This window comes from Elgaria multicarinata, chromosome 5 (genome assembly GCF_023053635.1).
Source record: "Elgaria multicarinata webbii isolate HBS135686 ecotype San Diego chromosome 5, rElgMul1.1.pri, whole genome shotgun sequence".
Taxonomy (NCBI): domain Eukaryota; kingdom Metazoa; phylum Chordata; class Lepidosauria; order Squamata; family Anguidae; genus Elgaria; species Elgaria multicarinata.
Genome location: NC_086175.1, coordinates 22,984,412 through 23,008,007, shown reverse-complemented (window position 1 = coordinate 23,008,007; position 23,596 = coordinate 22,984,412). Strand labels below are relative to the sequence as shown.

Below are 23,596 nucleotides of genomic sequence, written 5' to 3'. Positions count from 1 at the left end.
GCAGCTAAAGAAGGACCTGGGCAGAAGATGTTCTTTTGCAAGAAGCCCTGATTTGATCTAACACTTAGGGCTCATCTACACCAAGCAGGATATTCCACTATGAAAGCGGTATATAAAAGGCAGGAGCCACACTACTGCTTTATAGTGGTATTGCAGTGCACTGACAACTGTTGGGGCCCATTGACACCTAGCATTTACCACTTCCATACCACTACATCATGCTTGGTGTGGCTCCTGCCTTTTATATAACACTTTCATACTGCTTTTATGGTGCAATATCCTGCTTGGTGTAGATGAGCCCTTAGATTCTTCCTAAAATCCTGTTCATAATTCTTAATCAATCACAGTGTTGTTGCTTAATTTTGCAGTTCTTGCAGCGTGCTTAACTTAATTGTCAGCAACAGCATTTGGGCAACCTCTGTGAAAGCTAGCAATGTGTAACATAACAAAAGTGCAGTTTGGTTTGGGTACATCCCTGCTTTCTTTAGCACGTGGAACAAGATCCTCGCTAAAAGGAAGGAAAAACCTCAGTCATCCAAATAGATAACCCTGATCCAGCCTTCTCAGGCAGTCAGGTTGGACAAGGGTTGAATGTGCCCTGCTCCACACTTAAATCTGCCACACTTCTCAAAACATCCTGTTCAGGTGGTCTGGCTGAATAGTCGTAAGCTGCTTCCCGATGTGAGCCTTCTTTTGCATTGTGGCATTAGTTTTCCATTTTTGGGGTTGTTTTTGGAATTGTAATGTAGTAGCAGCCACACAATTTGTTCCTGTTTGATTGCAAAGAAGCCCGCCTTGTTTTTGTAACCCATCCAGAGAGTTTCAGCTGTGGGGCGGTATAAAAATGTAATATGAAGTAGTCTTTCCAACCAGTGGGCAGATTGTTAGGGCATGTTCTTGTACTTCTCCATGCTTGCCTTGCCCACCTCAAGTTCTCCAATTTGAGATTTGCTCCATCCCTCACCCCAATCTATATAGTGTCCTTTGTTGGTACCCCTTCAATTTCCTTATCCTTTTGAGAACTTCATATTTAAATACGGTTCCAAATGGTATGGAAAATCAGGCCCCTCGCTTGATGCTGCTTTCTCATATTCAGGAAGAAAACATCCCATTGCCTCACTGAACATAACCTAGATTTGTACACGTGGTGAGGTTCGCTTTGCCTCACTTCGCCACGTGCACAGTCGCCGCTTGTGGCTTCCCGCTTTCCCTGTCTCCCCTCCGCCACGGCAGCTTAAATTCTATTGGTCACCACGACAAATCTGCCCCGCCCCCTCAGCCTGACAGAGTACAGCCATTGGGAGGAGAGTGGGAGAAAGAGGGGAAAGAAATAGCACCCCACCTTTTGGCCCTGGATTTCTATTGGCTACTTTTGCCGGCATGCTGAGCTCGACTATTGGCTGTTTGGGAAACTCTTCAGCGATTGACTTGGCAGTGCCTGAAGGCTTTCCCCAGTGAGGAGAACGAGCCGTAGCGTTGCGCGAAGTAGCAGCGGCAACGGTTCCGCCGGCTGCTGGGGTGTGGGTGAAAGCGCTGAGGCAGAGCCCGCGCTTTCTTCAGCTAGGAGGAATTGCCCCCCCTCCGCACACACACTCCGCTTTCTCCCCCTGCTGAGACGTCGGTTATGAGTCAGATTTAAAATTCTCTCATCGCTCTCGCGGAATGAGGCGCTCTCTGTGGCGCGCCGGCTCTTCCCTTCGCGCGGCAGGCGGAGCCACGTCCCCCTCTCACTTCTTTCTGCGCAGCCGGGGAGGCGGGAGGGGAGCAGAAGAAGTGGAGGAGATGCGCCGCAACGGCTGAGCCCCGGACCCTTCCTGTGGAGGTCGCGGCGGAGAGAATGAGCCGCCACAAGCCCTGTCTATATCATTGCCGCCGCCGCCGTCATCATTGTTATTACTATTATCACCGCCTGTGAGGGGACGAGGCGCAGCCTCTGATCTCTCCGACGAGGCTTCGTGGTTCCTCAGCCGCAATGCCCGGGATGGGGTTGTGGGAGAAGAAGAGGCAGCCGCAGCCGTCGTCGACGTTGTTGAGGGTCGCCCGCTCGCTCCTGCGGCGAGCCCTGGAGCCCCGAAGAGCCCGGGACAGGCTGCAGTTGCCCGTCGCCTGAACGGAGCCGCCCACAGCCAGGCGGCGGCGGCAGCGAGCGAGCGAGCAAGCGAGCCCGGCGCTGGGCACCATGGAGGAGCGGCTGAGCCGGTGGCTCCTGCTCCCGCCGGTCCTGGCGCTGCTCTGCCTCTTCGTTTTGTACCAATACGCCTCCCCCGGCGGGATCTGCCCCAGCGCTCCGGCCGCGCCCCCTCCGGCGGCTTCCCCCTGTGGCCCCGGCTTCTCCTCCGCGGGCCCTTCCCCGCACGGAGGGCACCTGGCCAGGCGGAGGCAGCACCTGCACCGAGCACCGAGCAGGGCGTCGTCCGGGCTCGTCCTCCGCCTGCCCGGCTCGTCCGGGCACAAGTTCCTCTTCGGGCTCTCGGAGCTGTGCCGCCGCGCGCACTTCGACATGCGGGGCCGCGACGTGATGGTTTTCCTGCACATCCAGAAAACCGGCGGCACCACCTTCGGGAGGCACCTGGTGCGCAACATCCGCCTGGAGCAGCCTTGCTACTGCCGCACCGGGCAGAAGAAATGCACTTGCCACCGGCCGGGAGCAGGAGGTGGCGCCGGTGGAGAGAGCGCTGCCGCCGCCGCCGCGGGTGCAGCGGACAAGGGGGACACGTGGCTCTTCTCGCGCTTCTCCACCGGCTGGAGTTGCGGGCTGCATGCGGACTGGACCGAGCTCACCAGCTGCGTGCCTGCCGCTATGGAGCGCAGGGGAGGCTGCCCCGCCAATCGCACCCTCAGGTGAGTTGCCTGCGCGCACACCCGCACCCTCTAGTATTCCAGAATAAATGGGAAGAAAAAGTATCTGCAGCAGGTCGCAAGTCATGCAGGGGGTACTTTTAAGTTTCGATTTAAGCAAGCTTCACAAATCCTTCAAAAGGACTATCCCAGACCATTAGGCAACCTGCCCACATATACTTGGGTAATCTTGTGGCTCTTTGAGGATGAAATTGCAGGATGAAAGCAGCAATTTGTCCTTTCCTTGTTTTGACATTTTCTTAACCATTATATACTGTGGGTATTTACCATCTTGCTTTAGACATTACTTACCGAGGAAAAAAAAGTACCTGATCACCAAAAAGTATCCAGGTGCCAAAAAGCTATTCCCCTATGGCACCACTCCATGCAGTTTTAAAACTTACTATCTCAAGGTGAGCTCAGAGGTGTGTGGTGCTTCCATGTCAGGCAATATAGCATTAGTGGGGTGGTAGTGTATGCATTTGGACTGATGGATAGGATAAGCTAAAACAGTCTGAGGCACTGGTAGTTGGAAAAGGTTCTTTTCCTCACACCAACTTTGTATCTCATGCAACAGTTACTATTGCAGCATTGTGGAAAGTGAGGACCAATGCACACCACCAGATTACAGACAGTAAAAGTTGCTTCACAGATGACTGTTTGCTGCATAGATATCAGTTCTGCTGATGAGGTATCCTGTGGGTTTTTATTACTTCATGCACTAAATTACTAGAGTACGGTGTCCGCTATGAATGAAAGACCTTCTCTATATATTTCATATTTAGGCTTACAATCTTTTAATTGAATATTGACGAGGTCATTGGCCTGGTTTCTCTTGTTTAAAATAATAGGTCTGCAAGTCTATGCACCTGGTTCCGAGGAAGCCTGCACTGGATTGAGCTGCATGTTTCTCACCACCTGTTGGTATCATGACTTAATTTAAAAACAATGAGACTATGAATAGATTAAACATCAATGTTTAATATTTATGATAACAAAAACAGCTCCAGGTTGTCAAAAGCAGTCTTGTTTTAGTATACTTCTGTTCTCCAATAACACTGTAGATTATGAGACACTTACCATTAGATAAGCAAACTAATTTGGAACATTAAGGTTTTGGGATTGCTTTCTTTGATAGTTCCTCTCAACTGGTAATTCTGTACATTTAGTTTCTGCAGTTGAGTCTGCAGATGTTGTGAGAAGTTCTTTTCTTGAGATCTGTATCATTTGTGCAGAATAAATAAATGTTTTGTCCTATTCAGTAGTCTTGAACTTTCCCATCCTGTTCCCTTTTCTCAATTTGTGAACCTATTCCTTTAGTGTTAGCTTCCTTTAGTGTTAGGTGAGAAGCAATCCCCTCATCTTTTTTTATTCTATTAGTAGGTTAGTACTATGAGGCAAGTTTAACTGTAGTCTGTTTCTGTCTTGTGGCAGTGCTTGTAAGCTTTGGGACAAAAAAGGCGTAGTAAAAAGCAGGAGCCCCTAAGATGTTGTCAAGAGTAAAACAAAAAGGGAGAGAGAGAAAAAAAAAGAGAATATGAGGCACATCAGTTGAACTATAAAAGTTATAGTGACACATTTCTTTTTCTGCTTTTGGAGATATAGAGGCAGTGTAGCAATACATAAAGGCAACATAATTTTCTTAAGTCAGGCAAGAGTGCAAGTGCTCGTTGCAGGGGACAGCTCTTTTAAGGATGGTACATGTTTCCTTGTTGTGCCCTTTCCTTAGTAAGACTTTCATACTAAGGTTGGATTGTAGGTTTGCAGGATGGAAGGGTATCATGCAAACATTACCCTGGGAGCCCTCTCTGCAGTGGTTAGTGGTAATGGTATGAGAAAAGAGGGGAAAGAAATTGGATACTCTTCAGTATTAAATCATGGTTCACATTAAAGAAAACACAACACCAGATAGTAGAACTGCATAAGGATTGCAGGGTAAACTGCCTTCATCAACAGGAATAAGTACATCTTCAGCCAGAGAGGGTTTATATGTATATTGCAACTCTAGAATCAATGTGTGAAAGTTTGTAGGCACAATCAAGATACTAAGACTCCCATACCAAGGCAGACGATAGAGGGACAGACACTTGGCCTTTCCTTTTGATAGGAAACTAGACTTTGGGGCAAACAGTCAGCATAGACATATTCAAGGGATTTAAAGTTTTTAGGCTTTTCAGCTTGGGTACTTGCGCTGACGTGGGTGTGAACTTATGGTTCTGAAAATACAACACATCAAGTTTTGAAATCATATCCAAAGAACTAAACACTGAACAAATTTCTGTAAATTGCTTTGAAAAATAAGCTAAAATTACTGTGGTGTTGCAGTCATCCAAATATGGGCTTTTATCTATAGAATCTGGAGCTTGCTGCTACATGTCAGTTACCTTATTGGGTGTGTTCTCTCTAGCAAAAAGCCTTTGTAAATTTTGACACCATATGTTGGTATCCTCTTAAAATGGTGTGCTGGCTACTTTAGGATTGGATCAAGATTTAGTCATGCATAGAATAAGTCTACTAACATCAAAAGGACTAAAGTTAGCTACAACTAATTCATCTCATTGATTTCAATGGTGTACTCTTAAGTATGACTAAGTCTGAATGTGTCTTCGTAGGATATTTGTATTTGTTCTAATGGCTGAAGAATATGCTTTAATAATTAAGATTGTTTTCCCATCACTTCAATTTATTCCCAATCCCTTTCCAATAAAGATTCAGCAGCTGCATTGTCCATTTATTCTAATCGTACTTCAGCAGAGTGATTTGAACCTATAAATCCCTTTATGTGGATAAGGCCAACATACCAATGTCTAGAGCTCTGTGTTCTTCATGACAATGATACAGTAATGTGGAATTTGGTATTAGAAAGACAAAGTGGCATCTTGATAAAATTTCAGGAGCAAGATTTAAGTGGATTCTAGGATCCATTATCCTATTTATGTCCTTGTCCCTTCACATGATTAGCAGTAATAGAATCAGAAAATATATACATAGACTTCCTAATTGTTTGTAATTTGCTAACGAAAGTGAGACTTCATAACTTGTATATTCAGCATTTGTTCTTTCTATATTCTGTAATTTGGTATATCCTTGAACATGAAGGCAGAAGAATTAAAGAATAATTAAACATGGGTTTGTGCCATGACTCTATTTCAGTTTACTCACTCATTTGTTTTCTAGGAGGGCAGGATTGATTTGGAGCACTATGACTGCTCCTAAACAGTTCTTGCAGACAAGGACTAGAAGATAGAGATAATAACAGCACACAGTTGAGAGGACGATTGAAAGGGGATCCATTCAAATAATGAGACAACAGAATAGAATTCTGTGCACAAGGAGTTTTTGTACAGATACTTTTGATAGAAAGCAGCAATTAAATCAGTGACAGTACTTGTTTACAGCATGAGAGTATAGTAGCGAGAATATAACTATAACAAAAGGAGTAGATTTTCTTTGTAGGAGGCTGAAATTCTTCTGGGAGCATACTTGCAGATGCACTGTTTCTTCACCATTCTGTGGATTGAAGGATTCTATAAAAACAACTCCCTGAAAAATTGTCAGTACCCTTAGGCCACAGTGTCAGAACTTGTGGGAATGAAAACTTGAGTGCATTTTATAAAAGCTGTAGGAGCAGCACAGATCTTATCAGTAGCTTTCACACATAAGCCTTCTTCTGGATCCATATCTATCTCACATACTCAGAATTTCTCTTGGTTTCTTGCAATTTAATACCTAATGTGCAAATTAAAATAAAACTTGGTATATAAATAAATGCCTAAAACACCCCAGCATTGAGCCCAGCTTTTACTGTTCCATAGTTCTTTAGAATTCAAACAAACCAGCTTCAACTATGATGGTCTGAAGCAAGTTGTCTTTTAACAAGATTAAGTAGTTTATGCAAGTTGCAAAATATTAATTTTTTTGAATCAAGTGTACATAGTCCTATGATCTATAGCTATTTCTGTAGTATAAGAACTTAGTGATCGGTAGGGCCAAAATATTTCACTCCCATCTACCAGCTGCATATTGCAGGTGAAAAATATATGGCTATGGTAATTTGCAAAACATCCAGAAGATGTTGTCTTACACTTCATCTGGGCCATGTGCAAGACATTTTCCAAATTGTCCTTGGGACATGACTGTGGAAATTTTCTAGGAGGCCATAGAGCCAAAAACAAAATGGCTCTTCTTTTTAATCTCTATGTGACCCCAAATTACCTCTAACACGGATCTTTTCCCCCAAATTTCACTTGCTTCTTAACATTCTCAGTAATGCGTATATTTGGAAAATATAAATGTCATACCTCCTAAAAGTTGCACCATAGAGCAAATATCCCTTTCTTTATCACCCCAACCCAATTTGCCATCCAATAACCCAAGTTTCCTCTTCATATGTGAATATAAAGCCTTGATGGATCAGTCCAAGGGTTTGTCTAATCCAACATATTATTCCCAACAGTGGCCAGCTAGTTTTCAAAAAGCTTTCAAGCAAGTGAACAACCCCCTTGTGTTTATCTCCCTGCTCCATCAAATGTTTTTTACAGATTTATTCAATTCGCACCTCCCAGGCTCAAACAGAATTTGCAGTTGGAAATTTATACATTTCTGAGTTTGTGATGCATCCCACAGAGCAAAAAAGAAAAAGTTCAACGACATGCATGCATAAGAAAAATGTGTATGTCTCTAAAAATGATCACAAATATGCTTTAGCCAATGGATGCATACCCCCCCACCCACAAAATGTGCATGTCTAATAATGCAAATAAAAATGCATTCATTAATATGTCTGAACTCCTGTATGGATTTTTATTTTTAAAATTGGAAGCTCATGTAGAAATAGGATGAAACAAGCTTAACCTCAACAAATTGACTGTCTTGGCAAGATCGAGATTGACAGAACTTCCCGCCCTTACTCCCTCCAACTGGTATTCAGAGAAGTACACGACTTCTAAACTGGAAGGCTCCTTTTAACTATCATGGCTAATAGTCATTGATAGATCTGTCTTCCACGTATTTATCTAATCCCCTTTTAAACAAGTGTAAAACTCAACATTGGACACAGTTCTGTGTTAACATTAAAAGAAAAGGAAATAACTCTTTTGCTGTTTCCCCCCCCCCCGATACTATAGAACTTTTCCGCTTCTTAGTGAATAATACCATTGTTTTTCTCATGCCAGTGTATGTAGATCTAATCAATTCATCAACTTGTAAAGTTAATTGAGTACCATTCTTTAGTTAGGGGACAGCACACCATCTAATAGCTGAAGCTCCCTGGGTATTGCACAAAATTAAAACCATTAAGTACAGCATAACATATAAAATATAAAAATTTAAAACAGTATAAAAATACCATCAGATTAAAACCAAGAATCAATGCAGAAATTTAAAATACAGTAACAGCTTTAAAACAGCAAACTTTAAAAAAACCACTAGGATGCTAAAATGCTGGTGTCCGCACAACCTCTCTAGGGAGCTCCTTCCATAGTTTGGGTGCCATGACAAAAAAGGCCCTCTTCCTGGTAGCCACCCACCTTACTTCCTTTGGCAGGCGCTCCCGGAGAATGACCCCTGAAGATGATCTTAAGGTCTGGGCAGGTACATATGAGAGGAGACGATCGTTCAGATAACCTGGCCCAAGCTGTTTAGGGCTTTGAATGTAATATGGCACTTTGAATCAGGCCCAAACATGGACTTCCAGCCAGTGCATCTGGAAAAGTATTGGAATGATATGATCACATGGCCAGTTATAGCTGCTCTGTTTTGGACCAGCTGAAGTTTCCAGGCAGTTTTCAAAGGCGGCTCCACATATATTGCATTGCAGTAATCCAGACAAAAGGTTATCAAAGCATGGATAACTGTATCCAGGCTATCTCTGTCCGGATAAGGGCGTAGCTGGTATATCAACCTAAGCTGATAAAAGGTACTCTGTACCACCTAACCCACCTGTGCCTCAGGTGACAGTTCTGGTTCCACAAATACCCCAAAATATGAACTTGATCCTTTAGGCAAGGCTCTCCAAAACAGGTTGAACATCACCTAGCTGGGCATATGAAACACCCAATAACAGTACCTCCATCTTGTCTGTATTGAATCTCAGGCCGGATCTACACTATTGCTTTAAAGCGCTTTATAACAGTTTTATAGCGCTTTAAAGCAGTTAAAGCGCTTTATAACTGTTACAAAGCACTTTAAAGCAGTAGTGTAGATCCGGGGCAAGTTTATTGGCCCTTATCCAGTCTATTGCCATGCCAAGCCTTACCTCTTTGTAAGTGCAAGGATAAGGTCAATAAATAGAGAATTTGGGGAGATGGAATAGATTTGAACAAGGAGGGAGGAGTCCAGACATAAATGCAAAGGATAGGGATGGGGAATAGAAAGTGAAACCAAAAGTGAACAGAACATACTCCTGTCTCCTGAGGAAACTGTAGCTGTGTCCTCCACTACAGAAGGGAAATAAATACCTAGCATGACAACAGGCCATAAAGGAAATCCTATTTGTGAATATTTTGTTTTTGTATCTTCTGTGGTTGAAATCGCCTAAATTATATATTTTAAAGAACTTTACATTTATCTAAAAACTGAAATAGTTAATCATTCAAAAATCCATGTGCATGGTTTGTTAATGTTGTTTGTTGAAGAAGAAAACTAACCTGAAAAATAAACAATCTTATTACTACAATTCAAAAGCCTGTTTGGTGATAGTGATCTTGTTTTAATACTAAAATGACCAAATTATCATCCCATGTTTTGATGAAAATTAATCTGAAAACAATTAAGAATAATTGCTTATAGTGTGTATTACCTCCTAATGAAACCAACATCTCTGAAAATGTATTAAGTTATATTAAACAATAATGTATTTCTACCAAAAAAAGACGATTAAATAGAATCTTCCTTGCTAGTGATTTAAACTATGATTTAAATCATTAAAATTGAGTCCTTCAGAGAAGCGGTTTAAATCATGATTTAAATTTTCAGGAGTGGTCTGATTACTGCTTCTTTTAAAGAGGCTGGCACCACTCCCTCTCAATGCTGCTTGTGAAATAGCCTTTGAAATGAAAGGCACTTTAAACATTGGTTTGTGATAGCGTGGAGGGGTTGTGTCTGCTGTTCAAAGGGAAAAAGACAACCATTCTACCTGGCATACAAGGCATACCTAACGTATCTTGTTGGATTCTAGCTATAAATATATAGGACTTTTTTGCATGTAAGTGATTGGGGCTTACTTCTGAGTAAACATGCTTAGATCACACTGTTAAAAATATTATTGGGTACCATCCAATCAAAGCTAGGTATTTTTAGGTCCCATTCATTCCAGTGGTTGAGTTAATCATGTGCTTGCATCTCTTTCATGGAAATCAATGTTTGGCTTGATTGTGTCTATTATTTGTACTTTCCAAAGAGTTGACATATTTTCTTTGGTATTCTTACTATTTTTATTCTTTTTCAGTTTAAATTTGGTTAACATTGAGGATGTTTTTAAGTATTCCAAAATACTTAAAAACAAGCATTGTAGTAGGTGTACTTTTTTTTTCATCCTGTAAATGTTTCAGCTAGTCTTTTGAGTATTTGAAGAAATTGACTCTCAATTTCTAGATGATGCCTCACAATATTTGCATAGCAAAGCAATCTGTTTCGTATCTTTCCAATATTGTGTACCGTGATTCTTTCTGTTTGTTTCTTTGCCCTAATCTTGCGTAATCTTCCCTGCTATCAATTTCCGTTCTTTACTTTACTCATATTTCTGTTCTCAGTTCCCAGTGCTGTTAGTCCCTCTGCACGTGTTCAGAAATGTGGACATTTCATGGACAACGTTTCAGATAGTGTTGTCTGTTTTTCTTTTTAAGAAAACACAACATATTCTTGAGGTTTTTTTTTAAACAAATGACAGCTTGACTGGAGTGGGGAATATACTTGGTGGTGGTGGTTGGGTTGAAAAGATGGGCACTTTGCCATGCAGAGCAGCATTTGGGGTCTGTGGTCTCCTGGGGGACTTCTGCACTCCTGTGCCAGGGGCATTTTGGAAAATGTTCTCATACACTTGCTCTATCTGGGCTCTGTATAAGAGTGTCTCCTGGATGTTTTACAAACATCCATATGCATACACTTTATGCTAACTAGAAGAGATATTTTTACACTAAGATCATGCAATACCAAGATCAAGGGGGAGAGCACAGGGAGGATTTATAGGATCCATTTTTTTCTTTTAATAGCACTTGTGTGTGGGGGGAACATAATAGATTGGATCCAGACTTAATCTTATGATAGCTTCATTAAAATCAATTGGGCTTGTCCATCATTCAGTGTGACTATGTCTAGACCTAAACCCATGTTAGAACAGGGTGGTTGTGGATATAGTCAGTAGTTAGAATTACAGGATATTTCTTTTTTTAAAAAATGGTTTACCATCTGGGGAAAACTTGAACATCTCAGTTTAAGGCATTACTTTTTAAATATTTTAAAACTGATTTATCAACATACCACACTACAATGGGTTACAGTTAATTCAGTTTTTGTTACATATTAAAATTGTAATTGAAATACCCTTCCTCTGAAGCTGGTATTTACTGGGGGTGGGGAAATTCCCCAATAGTCCCAAGGGGTATTTCCTCCCAATCAGGGCCGGTGCTACCATAGAGGCCACTCAGGCGGCCGCGTAGAGCGCCAAGCTAAGAGGGGCGCCAGGCACAGTGCAGCACTCATTCGTGTTGGCTGTGAGCTGGCCCGGCCCGAGGATTCAGCTGGGCCTGGGCGGGCGAGATGGCGCCTCGCGCCCGCCCAGCCAAAGCGAAGCCAGGGACGCTGGGGTGAGGTGGGGTGGCTCCACATTCGGATTCCAGAACGCGCCCGGAAGAGAGAGAGAGAGAGAGAATGTATGGGTGCATGGGGTGCATGGGGTGTTTGAGTGAATGCATGTGTTCATGCGTGTGTTTGTTTGGAGTGAGTGATGCTGAGTGTGTGCGCGAGATGGGGGATGATTTGGAGGTGATATTCCTATTAAATAATGCATTTTAGACCTATAGACGTTCCTTTCCAATTTGTTTGCTATAATTGGCATGACGTATTTCTTGCACTTTAAAATAAATTTAGCAGTTTCAAATTTTGTGCTTATTTTTTCCAGGAAACATATGTTCTTAAAAATCAAAGTTGGCGTTTTTTGGGGTGTGTGTGTGTGAAATTAGCTCACCTTGCCTAGGGTGCAAAATAGTCTGGCACCGGCCCTGCTCCCAATGCGAAGTATCGCCTTTAGAGGAGAGATTATCTTCAAGGGAGGAAAGAGTTAAATCCCCTTTCTACATCCAACCTTTGATCCTAGTAATTGTCAGCCTTCTCCAGCTGATTCTATTTGCATTTAATAAAACTGGATGTTAAAAGCAAAGACGCATGTAACATCATGTCTAGTTTGGCCCTAAAAGAGAGGGTAGGTTCAGACGTCACTTTAATCCATGATGGATATAATAAAATATGAACAATATCTTGTGTTTTAAATAGTCCTCGATGCCCTTCTACACGAACAGGGTAATTAGCCACTGTTGGTAGCTTATTAAGCTACTGTGTGTAATTTGACGTATCCCTCTGCCACCTGTCCTGCTGCAGTCCTCCCACCTGAGCATGCTGGTATCCCATCTTCTCTTGCAGTGTTTAAGCCCATATAAGCTATTCCCCATGCCACAGTAGTTCTGTTTTGCTAATTTGCTAAATTTTGCTAATTTCACCAACAAGCTACTTGCAGGAGCCTGTTTAAGGTGCTTCCCATATCCCAGAAGCACTGTTTTGCTCATTTGCTAAAACACAGTTGCACATTTTACCCATACATGCTACTCCAGTAGCCTGTTTAAGTTGTTCCCAAAGCTGCAATAGCACTATTATTATTATTATTATTATTATTATTATTATTATTATTTATTTGTATCCCGCCATTTGCCCAATACTGGGCCTCAAGGCGGTCTTACAAAGTTTAAAACATACATTGCAAAACATAGGAAAAGAAATGTAAAAAAACCCCACGTTTAAAATACACAACAAAATTATAACTCATTAACATAGATGGAGAACCAAATTATTCTCCTGCTGGAACAAACAAGTTTTAGCTTGCTTCCGAAAGCCCATCAAGGAGGGAGCCAGTCTAGCTTCCCCGGGAAGAGAGAGAATCCCCCCGAAGAACAGAGCAAGACCAATGATCTGAACTGATCTTGTTAAACAATTCCATAGGTGGTGCCCCACAGATGACTGTGGGTTATTTAGGGAAAATAAGCCACTGTGGATTAAAAAGTTTCTGAGTAATGACACAACAACCCATGATAGTTTATTTAACTCATCGTGGGTTATTGTGCCATCCAAACCCAGTCAGAGAGAACTATCTTGAATAGAATAAGACTTTTTGTTGTAGGTCAAATGTAAATAGAAACTAAACTTTTGAATTGGAAATTTACTATTGGTTTACTTAGACAACTAGTACTAATATTTCATTAACAAAATTATTTTTTTAATACAGGTTTAGGTTGGGGTGATTTTTCAGTTTGTTTGTTCAAAATTAACAGTCCATGTGATTACCAAACTCCAAAATATGTTCTTGCAATTTTCATAATAATTCGTTTTTCCTATTTTCTGAAGTAAATCTTGGTTAAAACTGTTAACTACCTTGTCCAAGATTAACTTTTTTTCTGTGTAATTAGCAAGCCCATAATCAACAGAACATCTTGACCTATACCTTTTCATGGACAAAAGTAATTTCAGATCAAATCTGATGTGGAGGGAGGATTGGTGGGATTTAAGTGAAAAACAATAAGGGTTGAAATTCGGATTATTTAGTCTCTGTATGGTGTGAGGAGGCATCCAAAAGACTTGGTACTGCTTGGGATGGCAGGAATTGCATGATCGTGATCTTTCAAGTGCTGCTTCTTCCAGCTCCACCCCCAGTTCCTTCCCAGTCTCACCCAAGAAACTTCCGAGCTTCTTCTCCAGTTTTCCACTTAAGACACCTCTTTCTGACTTCTAACGCCTTTCTTACTATTTCTTAGTGCCAGGCTTCTTTCTACTCTTATTTATTTTTTAAAAAAACTCTACTTACTTTCTCATTGCTGTTCTGATGGCTCCAGTAGAGAAGGGAGCAATAACATTGAAAAAGTCTGGAAAGAAGATAACACACATTAAGATAATCAAGCCTCCAAGATGCACTAGCATGCCTCCCCATAAGCTTTCTGGTGCCCCCGCCCCTATTCTATCCACCAAATGGCTGCATCTCCTGAGCCTCATGATTGTGCTACTACATCTGTTCAGGGTAGACACCAGCAGCATGAGGAGGTGGATATCTCTCCAAGCTCCAAAGAGGCTGCATCCCAAACAGAGTTCTGCTGCACTGGTGAACGAGGAAGCAGTGATTTTTGAGGTTTCAGACACAGAGTTGGCCTCAGTGGAGGATGCCACGACTGACATGTGAGGTTTGGAGCTGGTGGTGGAGTGAAATCAAAGCAGTACAGCAGATGGTGACCACTATTTCTGTAGGCCAGAATGTTTTTGCCTTTTTCAACCAATGCCATCTTGCAATTTTCAGGCCTACCCAGACATCCAGCAGCTACAGTCTACTATGCTTAATCCTTTCTTCAAGGAAATACCCTGCAGATCCTTCCTTTAATGAGGATCAATTAATCCGAAAAATATCCCCCCAAAATAAGACTATGGTAAAATTAAGACCGTGGTAATCAGTGAGCTTACCAACCAAATCCTTGTTAGGCATTTCCCAAGCCCTGAGAGAATACTCCAAGGAAGAGAGCAAGGACATCACCATCCCTCAGTCTTTGCCTTCTTTCTCACCCCCCAGACCGTGCCTAAATAAAAAACTGAAAAAAGGAAAGCATGTTAAAAGGAAAGCTTCAAAGCAAGCTACCCAAAGTAGGTCTACCATCATAAGTGCCATTCTTTACTTGTTGGAAGAACTGGACTGGGCCTCCCTGCTACCTCACTCCCTCTTGCCAAGTGGGCTTCCGTCTGTGCATAGGGTTAGTGATGATTAAAGCAGCCACCCTTGTTCAGACCAGGGGCATGTCTACACGAAGGGTTTGCTCCGGAGTGGCTTCGCAATAGCGGCACGTCATTTACATGACTCAGCCACCATTGCGAAGCCATCCTGGGGCAAATCCTGGAATCTCCACTCCAAAAAAGTCAGGCACTTACACTTACCCCAACTTTTTTGGTAGCAGAGGTGTGTCACAGCCCATGGCACCTCCTGATTGGTCACCATGGGCTGGACAGGGAAGGTGGCGGCCCCACACCTCTGTAAAATTAAAAAAAAAATGGGGGAGAGGAACGGGACTGTTCCTCCCCCCCCTTTTTTAAATTATTATCTATCTGCGCAGCTGATCAGATACAGATAATCAAAATTAAAAAAATGTGTGGGGGGGAAACGGGCAGCCAGAGGGAGGGAGGAGAAGTGGTTCTCCTGGAGTCCCTCTCTTCACATCCTCCTCTGGCTGCCTCATTCCTCCCTCACCCGTTTTTGTTTTTGTTTTAAATCCAGGGTTAATTTGACCATTGTTCCATTCATGCAAACCTGCTTGTTTGGAGAAGAGGTGCTCAAAGACGTATTTGTGGAAAGAAAAGTTAAGACCTTTGATTCAAAAAAGGGATTAGAAACACCAGCCATTGTGATCCTATCTTTCCTTTCACCTGCCTAGAGACTTCTTCCAGAAATGCTCTCAGGCTTTTACTCCATTTTCCAAGGAAAGACAGGTCACGGCAATCCATTCTGGATCTGAACTTTGTCAACAAATTTGTGGCGTATCGCAAATTCAGAATGGAAACCCTACAAACCATACAAGAGGCCCTCCATCAGGATGAATACTTAGCCTCAGTAGATCTCACAGAGGTCTCCCTGCACGTCTTCAATGCCCTGCCCCTCGAGAGATTCCTTTGATTCCCCTGTCAGAATAGGCATTTCCAATTCTGTGCTCTCTCATTTGGCCTGGACTTAGCCTCAGCTGAAACGGCTTTTGGCAGAAGGATGCTCCAAGGTCAGCCTTGAAGTCAGCCACATTCCCTTCTTAATCAGATTTAGCTTTGGCATATCACAGTCTTTTGGATGTCTCTTCGCATAATACAGAGAATGGGATATTGAGAACTTACCATGAAGATCCATTCTGGGTGTGGCAGAGGCATCCAACCCCACCCTTCATGGGTGGTTGATGGGATACCAACTGGGTAGCACACCCTTACCACATGATGGCTGGGTTTGGATGACATGATAAGCAATGGGGGAGGGGAAAGAGTCAACCACCCATTGCGTTGCTTATTGTGTCGTCTGGGGCGGAGGACACACACAACTAACTTATGGTGCACTAATTTCTGGAATTAAGCAATGGAGAAAAACAACAGGCTGCTCTGTTGCTTATCCAGAGACCCGTTGGTTATTATGTTGTGTGGTTTTCCTGTGTTGCTGATTTTCCTGTGTTGTGTGCATTATTTCAGAAGGACATTATTTCTCTGGCAGGAGCGGCCAAAAGTGCCTCGGCCGCTCCTCTACAGCCGGCAGAACTTACAATGGCTGATGGGATAGCCCTGGGAGGAGGGAGGGAAGAGCAACGGCTGGCTGGAAGGATGATGGGAGTTTCAGCCATGTGACAGTACCAGCAAAAAAATGCACTTTGAGTTGCCTATTCTCCCCTCTGTTGCCTAAAGTGTCATCTGAACCCTCCCGACCTCTAGCCTTCCTTGCCTCTCAGGGTACTCTCCTACACACTTATTGTTTCGCCTCTAGATTCCTGTTTTTCTCCTTGCTCGGCTATGGAAGGCCAGAGCCGGAGGAAGCAGCACTTGAAAATCTACAGTTATATGATCCCTGCCTTCCTGGGTGGCACCAAGGAAACAATCTTGTCCTTTGGATGCCTCCGTCACAAAATGGACCTTCATGGTAAGTTCTCAATGTCCCATTTTATTTTGGACCACTTGTGAAATTTCTGCAGTAATGGCATAAACTTCCATATCTCTATTCCAGAAGAGCCAGTTTATCAGATACAAAAGTGGGCAGGGCTCCTGCAGCTTTAATAATTTTGCCAAGTGCTTCATGCATACAAATGACACATGCTGAAATTACCTTTTCTGTGCAACTGTTAAAGATACAGGAGCCCTGTCCTCCTTTCCATTTGGTCACCCTAAGCAACGGCCTTCTTTATCAGGAGATGTCAGATACTAGATCTTCTTCACATTTTCCTGGTTGCACCCTGGCTCAAATTAAGCAGAATGCCCTGCCCCTCATTATCTATGTGTGCACTTTCAGAGTCTCTTAGAATATTCACTTGTATTCCTTAAAAGCAAAAGTGTTCTGGGTAAATTCTTAGTTGCACTGATAAGTAATATCTTAAATGGTTAGACTAGCAGGTTCCGACTTTAAAAAATGATTCCTAAGAAATAACGTGTGTCTTGTAACACTTCATTAAAAGCTTAGATATTTGTTTGCTTTCATAGATTTAATGGTCTTCATTTTTACTGTCTGAAATGCATGGCAAACTCCAGTGATTTCAGCCATTGGAAATAACGTGAGGATTATCTCACTCCATTACTTTCCCCCATTATGTGTGTGAGGCTTGTAGCACTGTATTGCTTCCAGAGGGGAAAAGAAAGCAGCGTTTTGTGTTTCATTTGCTAAACAAATGAGTTATAAAATGAGGTCCCTACTTTGTGAGCCCCCTGAGGTTATTTGGTTTGTCATATCAGTATGACACTTTTCAATGATGACTGCGCTTATCATGTTTTCAGGCACAGAAAGCTATAATTTATTGCGTTTATTGCTTTGCAATAAATGGATTATGAAACCACTTAATAAAAATGACTATGGACAACAATAAACATTGTACAAAACTTCTTATGTACTTTTTAATTACTTTAATAACAAAAAGGTGTTTTTAATTACTAAGACATTTCTGTGGAGAGTATCTATTGCATAAAAGGATGTGCTTAGTTACTTGTCCTGTGGCAAATCCTGTTCAGTAAAAGTTCTAAATCTTCAAATGCTGACAGCTTTGAAGACCAACAGTACAACTGTTCAGCAATTGTATTAAGTCAGACCACTTATAAATAATACCTCTTATGTATTAAATATGCACAAAGTAGTGAAAGGCTTTACTGTTGGGATTTTAAAGATCTTTGCAAACTGTGTTTTAAAACTTAGTGAGATTAAGGGATGTTGAGAAATCTGTTCTTTCTTCTGTGTTGTCTGTCCACTGAACCACTCCAATACATAATATATTTCTATAGCAGAGAAATTTGCATTTAACTTGCTTTTTACTCCCCCCGCCCCAATTTCCTCCTGAAGTTCATTCCTCTAGTATCACCTACAGAGCTTTTGGTCAAGTCCCCACCACCACAGGCAAAGGGGGGGGGCTCTTCAAAAGAGCCTCCTATGCAAAGTAACCTTCAAAGAGACCCTGTGCATTGCTTTGCACAGGGTCTCCTTTGAAGGGCTTCTCCAGGGACAACAGGGACTGGAGAGCAAAAGCCCATACTATGGAAAAACCTTGGCGCAAGTTCTAGTGGGGGGAGTTCTTCAAAATGCTCTTCTGTGTAAAGCAATGTAATACAGAACAGTTGTTGTGCAAAGGCACTGCTTTGAAAAGAGTAGTGAGCTGGAGGGGAGGAAGCTAGTCCCTGTTGGGCAAGAGGTTCACTCTATGTTAGCATTTCTCTCCCTATCAACAGTTCACTGCAGAAAATCTTCCAATACCCCTTACAGGAAACATCTCAGTTGCTTTGCATAACATTTGCTTTGAAAGACTGGGCATCATCAAACGAGCATTTTATTGTGCACTCATTACTGGACACTCACAGATTTTCGTTGGTCCTGTTCATAACGTCATCTGCGTCCCGCGCGCCTCCCTCCCCTTCTAGCTTTCTTTGCGCAACAAAAGACCCTGGTAAATCTGAATTATATTTGAGATGGAACTTGCCACTTGCATCCATCCGACGAGCGTTTTACTGCACGCTCCTTACTGGGCACTCACGGATTGCTCACATGACTTCATCTGCCTCTCACATATCATCTGCTCCTTCTGGCCTTCCTTGCACCATAAAAGAACCCAGAAAAAGTCCGGTTGCTGCTCTCTCCTGCCGGACTGAATGGGCCTCGTTACTTCCTGTTTTCAGGAAGCAATGTCGGAGCGATGACGGAGAAGTAACGGGAGCCGTGCGCTTCTACTTAGATGTGATTGGGCTCACTGTCTCCTGTGTGCAGGAGAAGCAGTGTAATCAAAATGGCCCACTGAATGGGCCATGTGCACTTTTGAAAGAGGAAGTAATGAGGGACAAAAGCGTGACAGGAGAAGTGACGTTAAGGAAACACAATTTCCCCCATGTGATGATGCTCACTGTCTCCAAGAAAAGCTAGGGAATTCAGATTGGATTAGAAATTAATCAAGTTGTTTTCCAATTTTGGGAAGGGAATTGCTCCACTCATTTCTAAACCAATGTGATCCAGAGTAAGCTTACCCATTCCCACTTATGTTCAAGTAGTGGCAATGGCTAGCAGTAGCACTAGTCTCAAGACTCTTCCTTCCCTCTCTGTGTGTGTGTGTGTGTGTGTGTGTGTGTGTGTGTGAGAGAGAGAGAGAGAGAGAGAGAGAGAGAGAGAGTCCAATTATTGTCTTCAGTGTTAGATTGGGAGCTTCATCTCTCGTATCCGTTTCCCTTAAATTATCCCCATAGCGTAAAGCTGTCATTGTTGTTGTTAGCTAAATCACACCCCAGGCGGCGGCACTCCTAAGATCCTTTGCATACCAGGAAAAGGGTTTAAGGGGGGAAATGTAAAAAATCATAAAAAATCAACGGATGACCCAATCCGATTCAAATTTGGTATGCTGAAAGCCCTCTTTAATATCTATTACTGTGCCGATTTTGATGTCTTTATCTTTAAAACTTACGCAAATGTAAGCATTTGTTTAATTTGAAGTTTAAAAATCATCCTTCTGCACCCCCAGTGGCCGAGTGGAACATATACATTCATTACAGCATCAGTTTCCATTGTTTTCTGAAAGTCATGGGTATGTTGTCTGAAGGACCATTCAGTAGGGTGACCATATGAAAAGGAGGACAGGGCCCCTGTATCTTTAACAGTTGTATTGAAAAGGAAATTTCAGCAGGTGTCATTTGTATATATGGGGAATCTGGGGAAATTTTGTCTTCATCACAGCAGTTAAAGCTGGAGGTGCCCTGCCCTCTTTTAAATCTGGTCACTCTAGTGTAGCTCCTGCAGCTTTAACTACTGTGATGAAGAGGAAATTTCACCAGGTTCTCCATATATACAAATGACACCTGCCGAAATTTTCTTTTCTGTGAAACTGTTAAAGATACAGGAGCCCTGTCCTCCTTTTCATATGGTCACCCTACATTCAGAAAATGCTGCCTCATAGAGATCTCAATGTGCAGTGATTACCGAAGTCTCATTGTATATCAGGGGAGGGTGGGGGAGGTTGTCTGAAGTCACTCAGAGATTCCTTTGTAGAAAGTAAAGTTGTCTCGTGTTGTTATGATTTGTTAATGTAGGTAGTGTATTATTGCTGTCAGTATATATAAAATGAAACTTGCTTCTTTACAATTCAGAATTCTAAACATGCCCTTCATGCTGTGAAAAGAATTGAATCCCTCTCTAAACATCATCAAATGAATCTGTCTATCAGGAAAATGTATTACACTGGATTAGATGTGTGATTTTTTTATATTGTGTAGATGTGAATTTAACAAAAGAATATTTCTATATTGACCTTCTGAATCTGAAGTTAAAAGTTGCTTCTTGAGGTTTTTTAAAATAATACTTTTCAAATAGTTGGAGATTGAGGTCTTGATTTTCCCATGGATTTGTGCCGATTTGGCCAACAGCTAATCTAAAGCATCTGCTCGAAAAGAAAACGGGGAATCAATGCAGGCACCTCTGGAACTTGCATGTTTCAAGTTCTGTATTTTTAAGTTTTTACTATTTAGAAAAGGGGCAAATATTCCTGAATTCTGCTTTTGTATGAAAGCTCTGAAAATAGCCTTGTCTATCTACTCTGGGGGTGGGCTACCTCTTCCAGCCTGAGAACGAATTCCATTTCAGAGAAGCTCTTGAGGGAGGGTGGGGCTGCATTCTAGTGGTGAACAAAATGGCAAAATAGTGTGGGGGGGGGGAGGAACCCAACATATTTTAGCTTAAAGCTCTTACTGCCAGTTACCAAGCCTTATGTGAGAGGCATTTCAACCCTTTAGAATGGGGGTGGGGACTGCACAAAAGCCAGAAAGCTACCAGATGATCAGTGGTTGGGGGAAAGGGGGTGGGGACAAGGGGAGGGTTTAATATTGAACAATGATATCACAAGCTAAATATTAACAATATTTTTAAAGCATAAATAAAAGTCACATTTCATGGGAAGGAGGGGGGGAGAAACAATCTGCAGCAAACTTACCTAGTTCCTACTAGGGGGGTGGGCAGTCTTCAGTTTTTGTGGAAAAATAGCACTGCAACAAAATGTGAAGAGTGGGGTAAGAGTGTACAAACAATCAAAACAATGTAGTGAAGTAAATGTTGACTTTTAGATTTGCCTTTGGAAGAGAAGAAATGAATAAATGACCAAGGAGGACATACTCTTTTGCCTTGATCAATTAGGTCCATTAGCAGGCCAGAGGGTGGCAGCAGTGTTGCAGCATCATTCTCCTTGGGGTATATCTCCAACTTGCTGAAGCTGAAAGTAGTATAGAAACAAGCCTCTTCCCCACCGATGCTTGAAGATTTTTGATTTTTTTAATTGCTTAAAATCTGACGCAGTATAAGACCTTGTGAATGTACACAGTTAAGGATATGCTTAAAGTAAATGTCTAATTATTTAGATACGTCGTAGCAAGCTAGAAGTAGGTATGAACTTAAGTAACATGCAGCACAATCCTAAACATGTTTACTTAGGAATAAGTCCCATTTAATTCAATGGGACTTACTCTCAGGGAGGTGTGCATGGGATTACAGCATCATTATGCTTGAAGTTTGGCTTTAAAATGTACTGGATATGAAATCCCTACTGTTCTCAGTTCTTTGCTTTTAGATACGCTACCTTAGTGAGCAGCTTCAGTTCAGTCCATTGCCTGAAGCTTTCTCAACTGATTTCATTCTTGCTAGAGTCATCATTACCCTCAGGGGGATCAGGTAGAGCAGTAGTGTCGTTTTACACTCTGGTGCATCTTAGAAAAGCAGAGAGTCAATTATTATTTCTCTCTGGAGCAGATGAAGATTGTTTTCGGCAGATTTGGTTTGCTGTGTCAAGATTTGTGCAATGCGTTCAATAGCTATTTTTCAGTTCTTGCTACAGTGATGAAATGAATTAAATGTTTTGTATTTTGAAAGACTATTTGTATTTGGCATGAAACAGCATGAACAGAAAAGGTCCAGATACCTGCAACTCCTGTTATTAGATGGAAGTGTTGCTGTTCAGGATATCAAAGCACTAGTAATGAGGCATTCAGATACTAACTGTTGATAGGTAGGTTGATTAAACAACAACCACTCTACCCAGTATTATCTCTCCTTTTTTGAGATTCCTGTAAATAATGCATCTCATAATTTCCCTCCTGAAGTGCTGTATTAACGTGGGATCCAATGCTTGAAAACAAATAGAGGTAAATAGATAGATAGGTTTTAGATGTGCATATATCACCTACAAAATTTTAGGTTTTGGTATGTGTAAAGATTGGTAGTCTTCCTTTAGAGCTATGTAGTATTTTCCATCCTATTGCCAGAATTCACCTTTAGACATTACTTGGACTTTTTTCTGGCATTATAGTTATCATGCTCTTATTCTCCCTTGGAGAACCAGCAAGAAGGAAATTATTTTTATTTATTATTTATTACATTTATATACCACCCTATAGCCAAAGCTCTGAGTGGTATATAAAGGCACCAATTGTATCCAAAAACAGAAGAGAAAGTGTTCTCAAGTGCCAGAAAAAGCTTTAATAAGCCCTTTGGGTTTTGGAAAGATATTTCTTCCCCAGGGGCCACTTGTCTTTTCCTGCGTATATCTTGCAAAGTGTTGTTAATACTTCCTCTGCTGCAAATTATTTGGAACATTCTGAGTAGCTTGAAACCAAGGAAGTGTTAGCAGTATTTTACAAGGCATATGCTGAAACATATGTGTATCTTCAGTACCACAGTAAGATTTTGGCAATATACGTATCTATTTAAATCTAATCAATTAAAATGCAGGCAATCAATCAACTGAATATTCTTTAACTTGTTGAGTTCCCTAGTAATGGCATCTACCTCCAATATATTCCTTAGAAAAGGACTCAGACAATTCTTTTCCCCCTATAAGGCACTGATTGTTCTGCTGGAAAATGCAGCAAATGGGGGAAAAGGGCAGCACTTAACCTTAAACATGAAAGAGACATCAAAAGGAAATGTTAAAATGTTGCATTTCCATGAGTTGGAGTTACATTTGATATGCAAGGGGGAGGGTGTCTTAGCATGGGTGTCTGCAGGAATTTTTCTGGAGGAGCCCAAAGCTGCAAAATTGTATGTGATTGATATTTACATCCTTTGTAAATATCAATCCCATGTATGTGTGCTATGTTGCTTAGTGTCACATTCCATGACATTTAGAAGGCTACACAGTAGCAGAACATCACAGGAACAACCTCTGAGGCCTTAGCTAGACCTAAGGTTTATCCTGGGATTATCCCAGGGTCATCCCTGTTCATGTAAATGACACACAAGATATCCTGGGAGCAGGCAGGGACAACCCCGGGACAATCC

General features: G+C 41.9%; 1 protein-coding gene across 1 annotated transcript in view; it reads left to right on the top strand.

Annotated features, from left to right (window-relative positions):
* The first annotated feature begins 2,179 nt into the window (after positions 1–2,179).
* Positions 2,180–23,596, top strand: part of HS6ST3 (heparan sulfate 6-O-sulfotransferase 3) — a 201,046-nt gene continuing 179,629 nt past the window's right edge. Inside the window, exon 1 of the mRNA XM_063127401.1 lies at positions 2,180–2,841. Coding sequence (XP_062983471.1) covers positions 2,180–2,841 — 662 coding nt within the window. The remainder of the gene's footprint in view (positions 2,842–23,596) is intronic.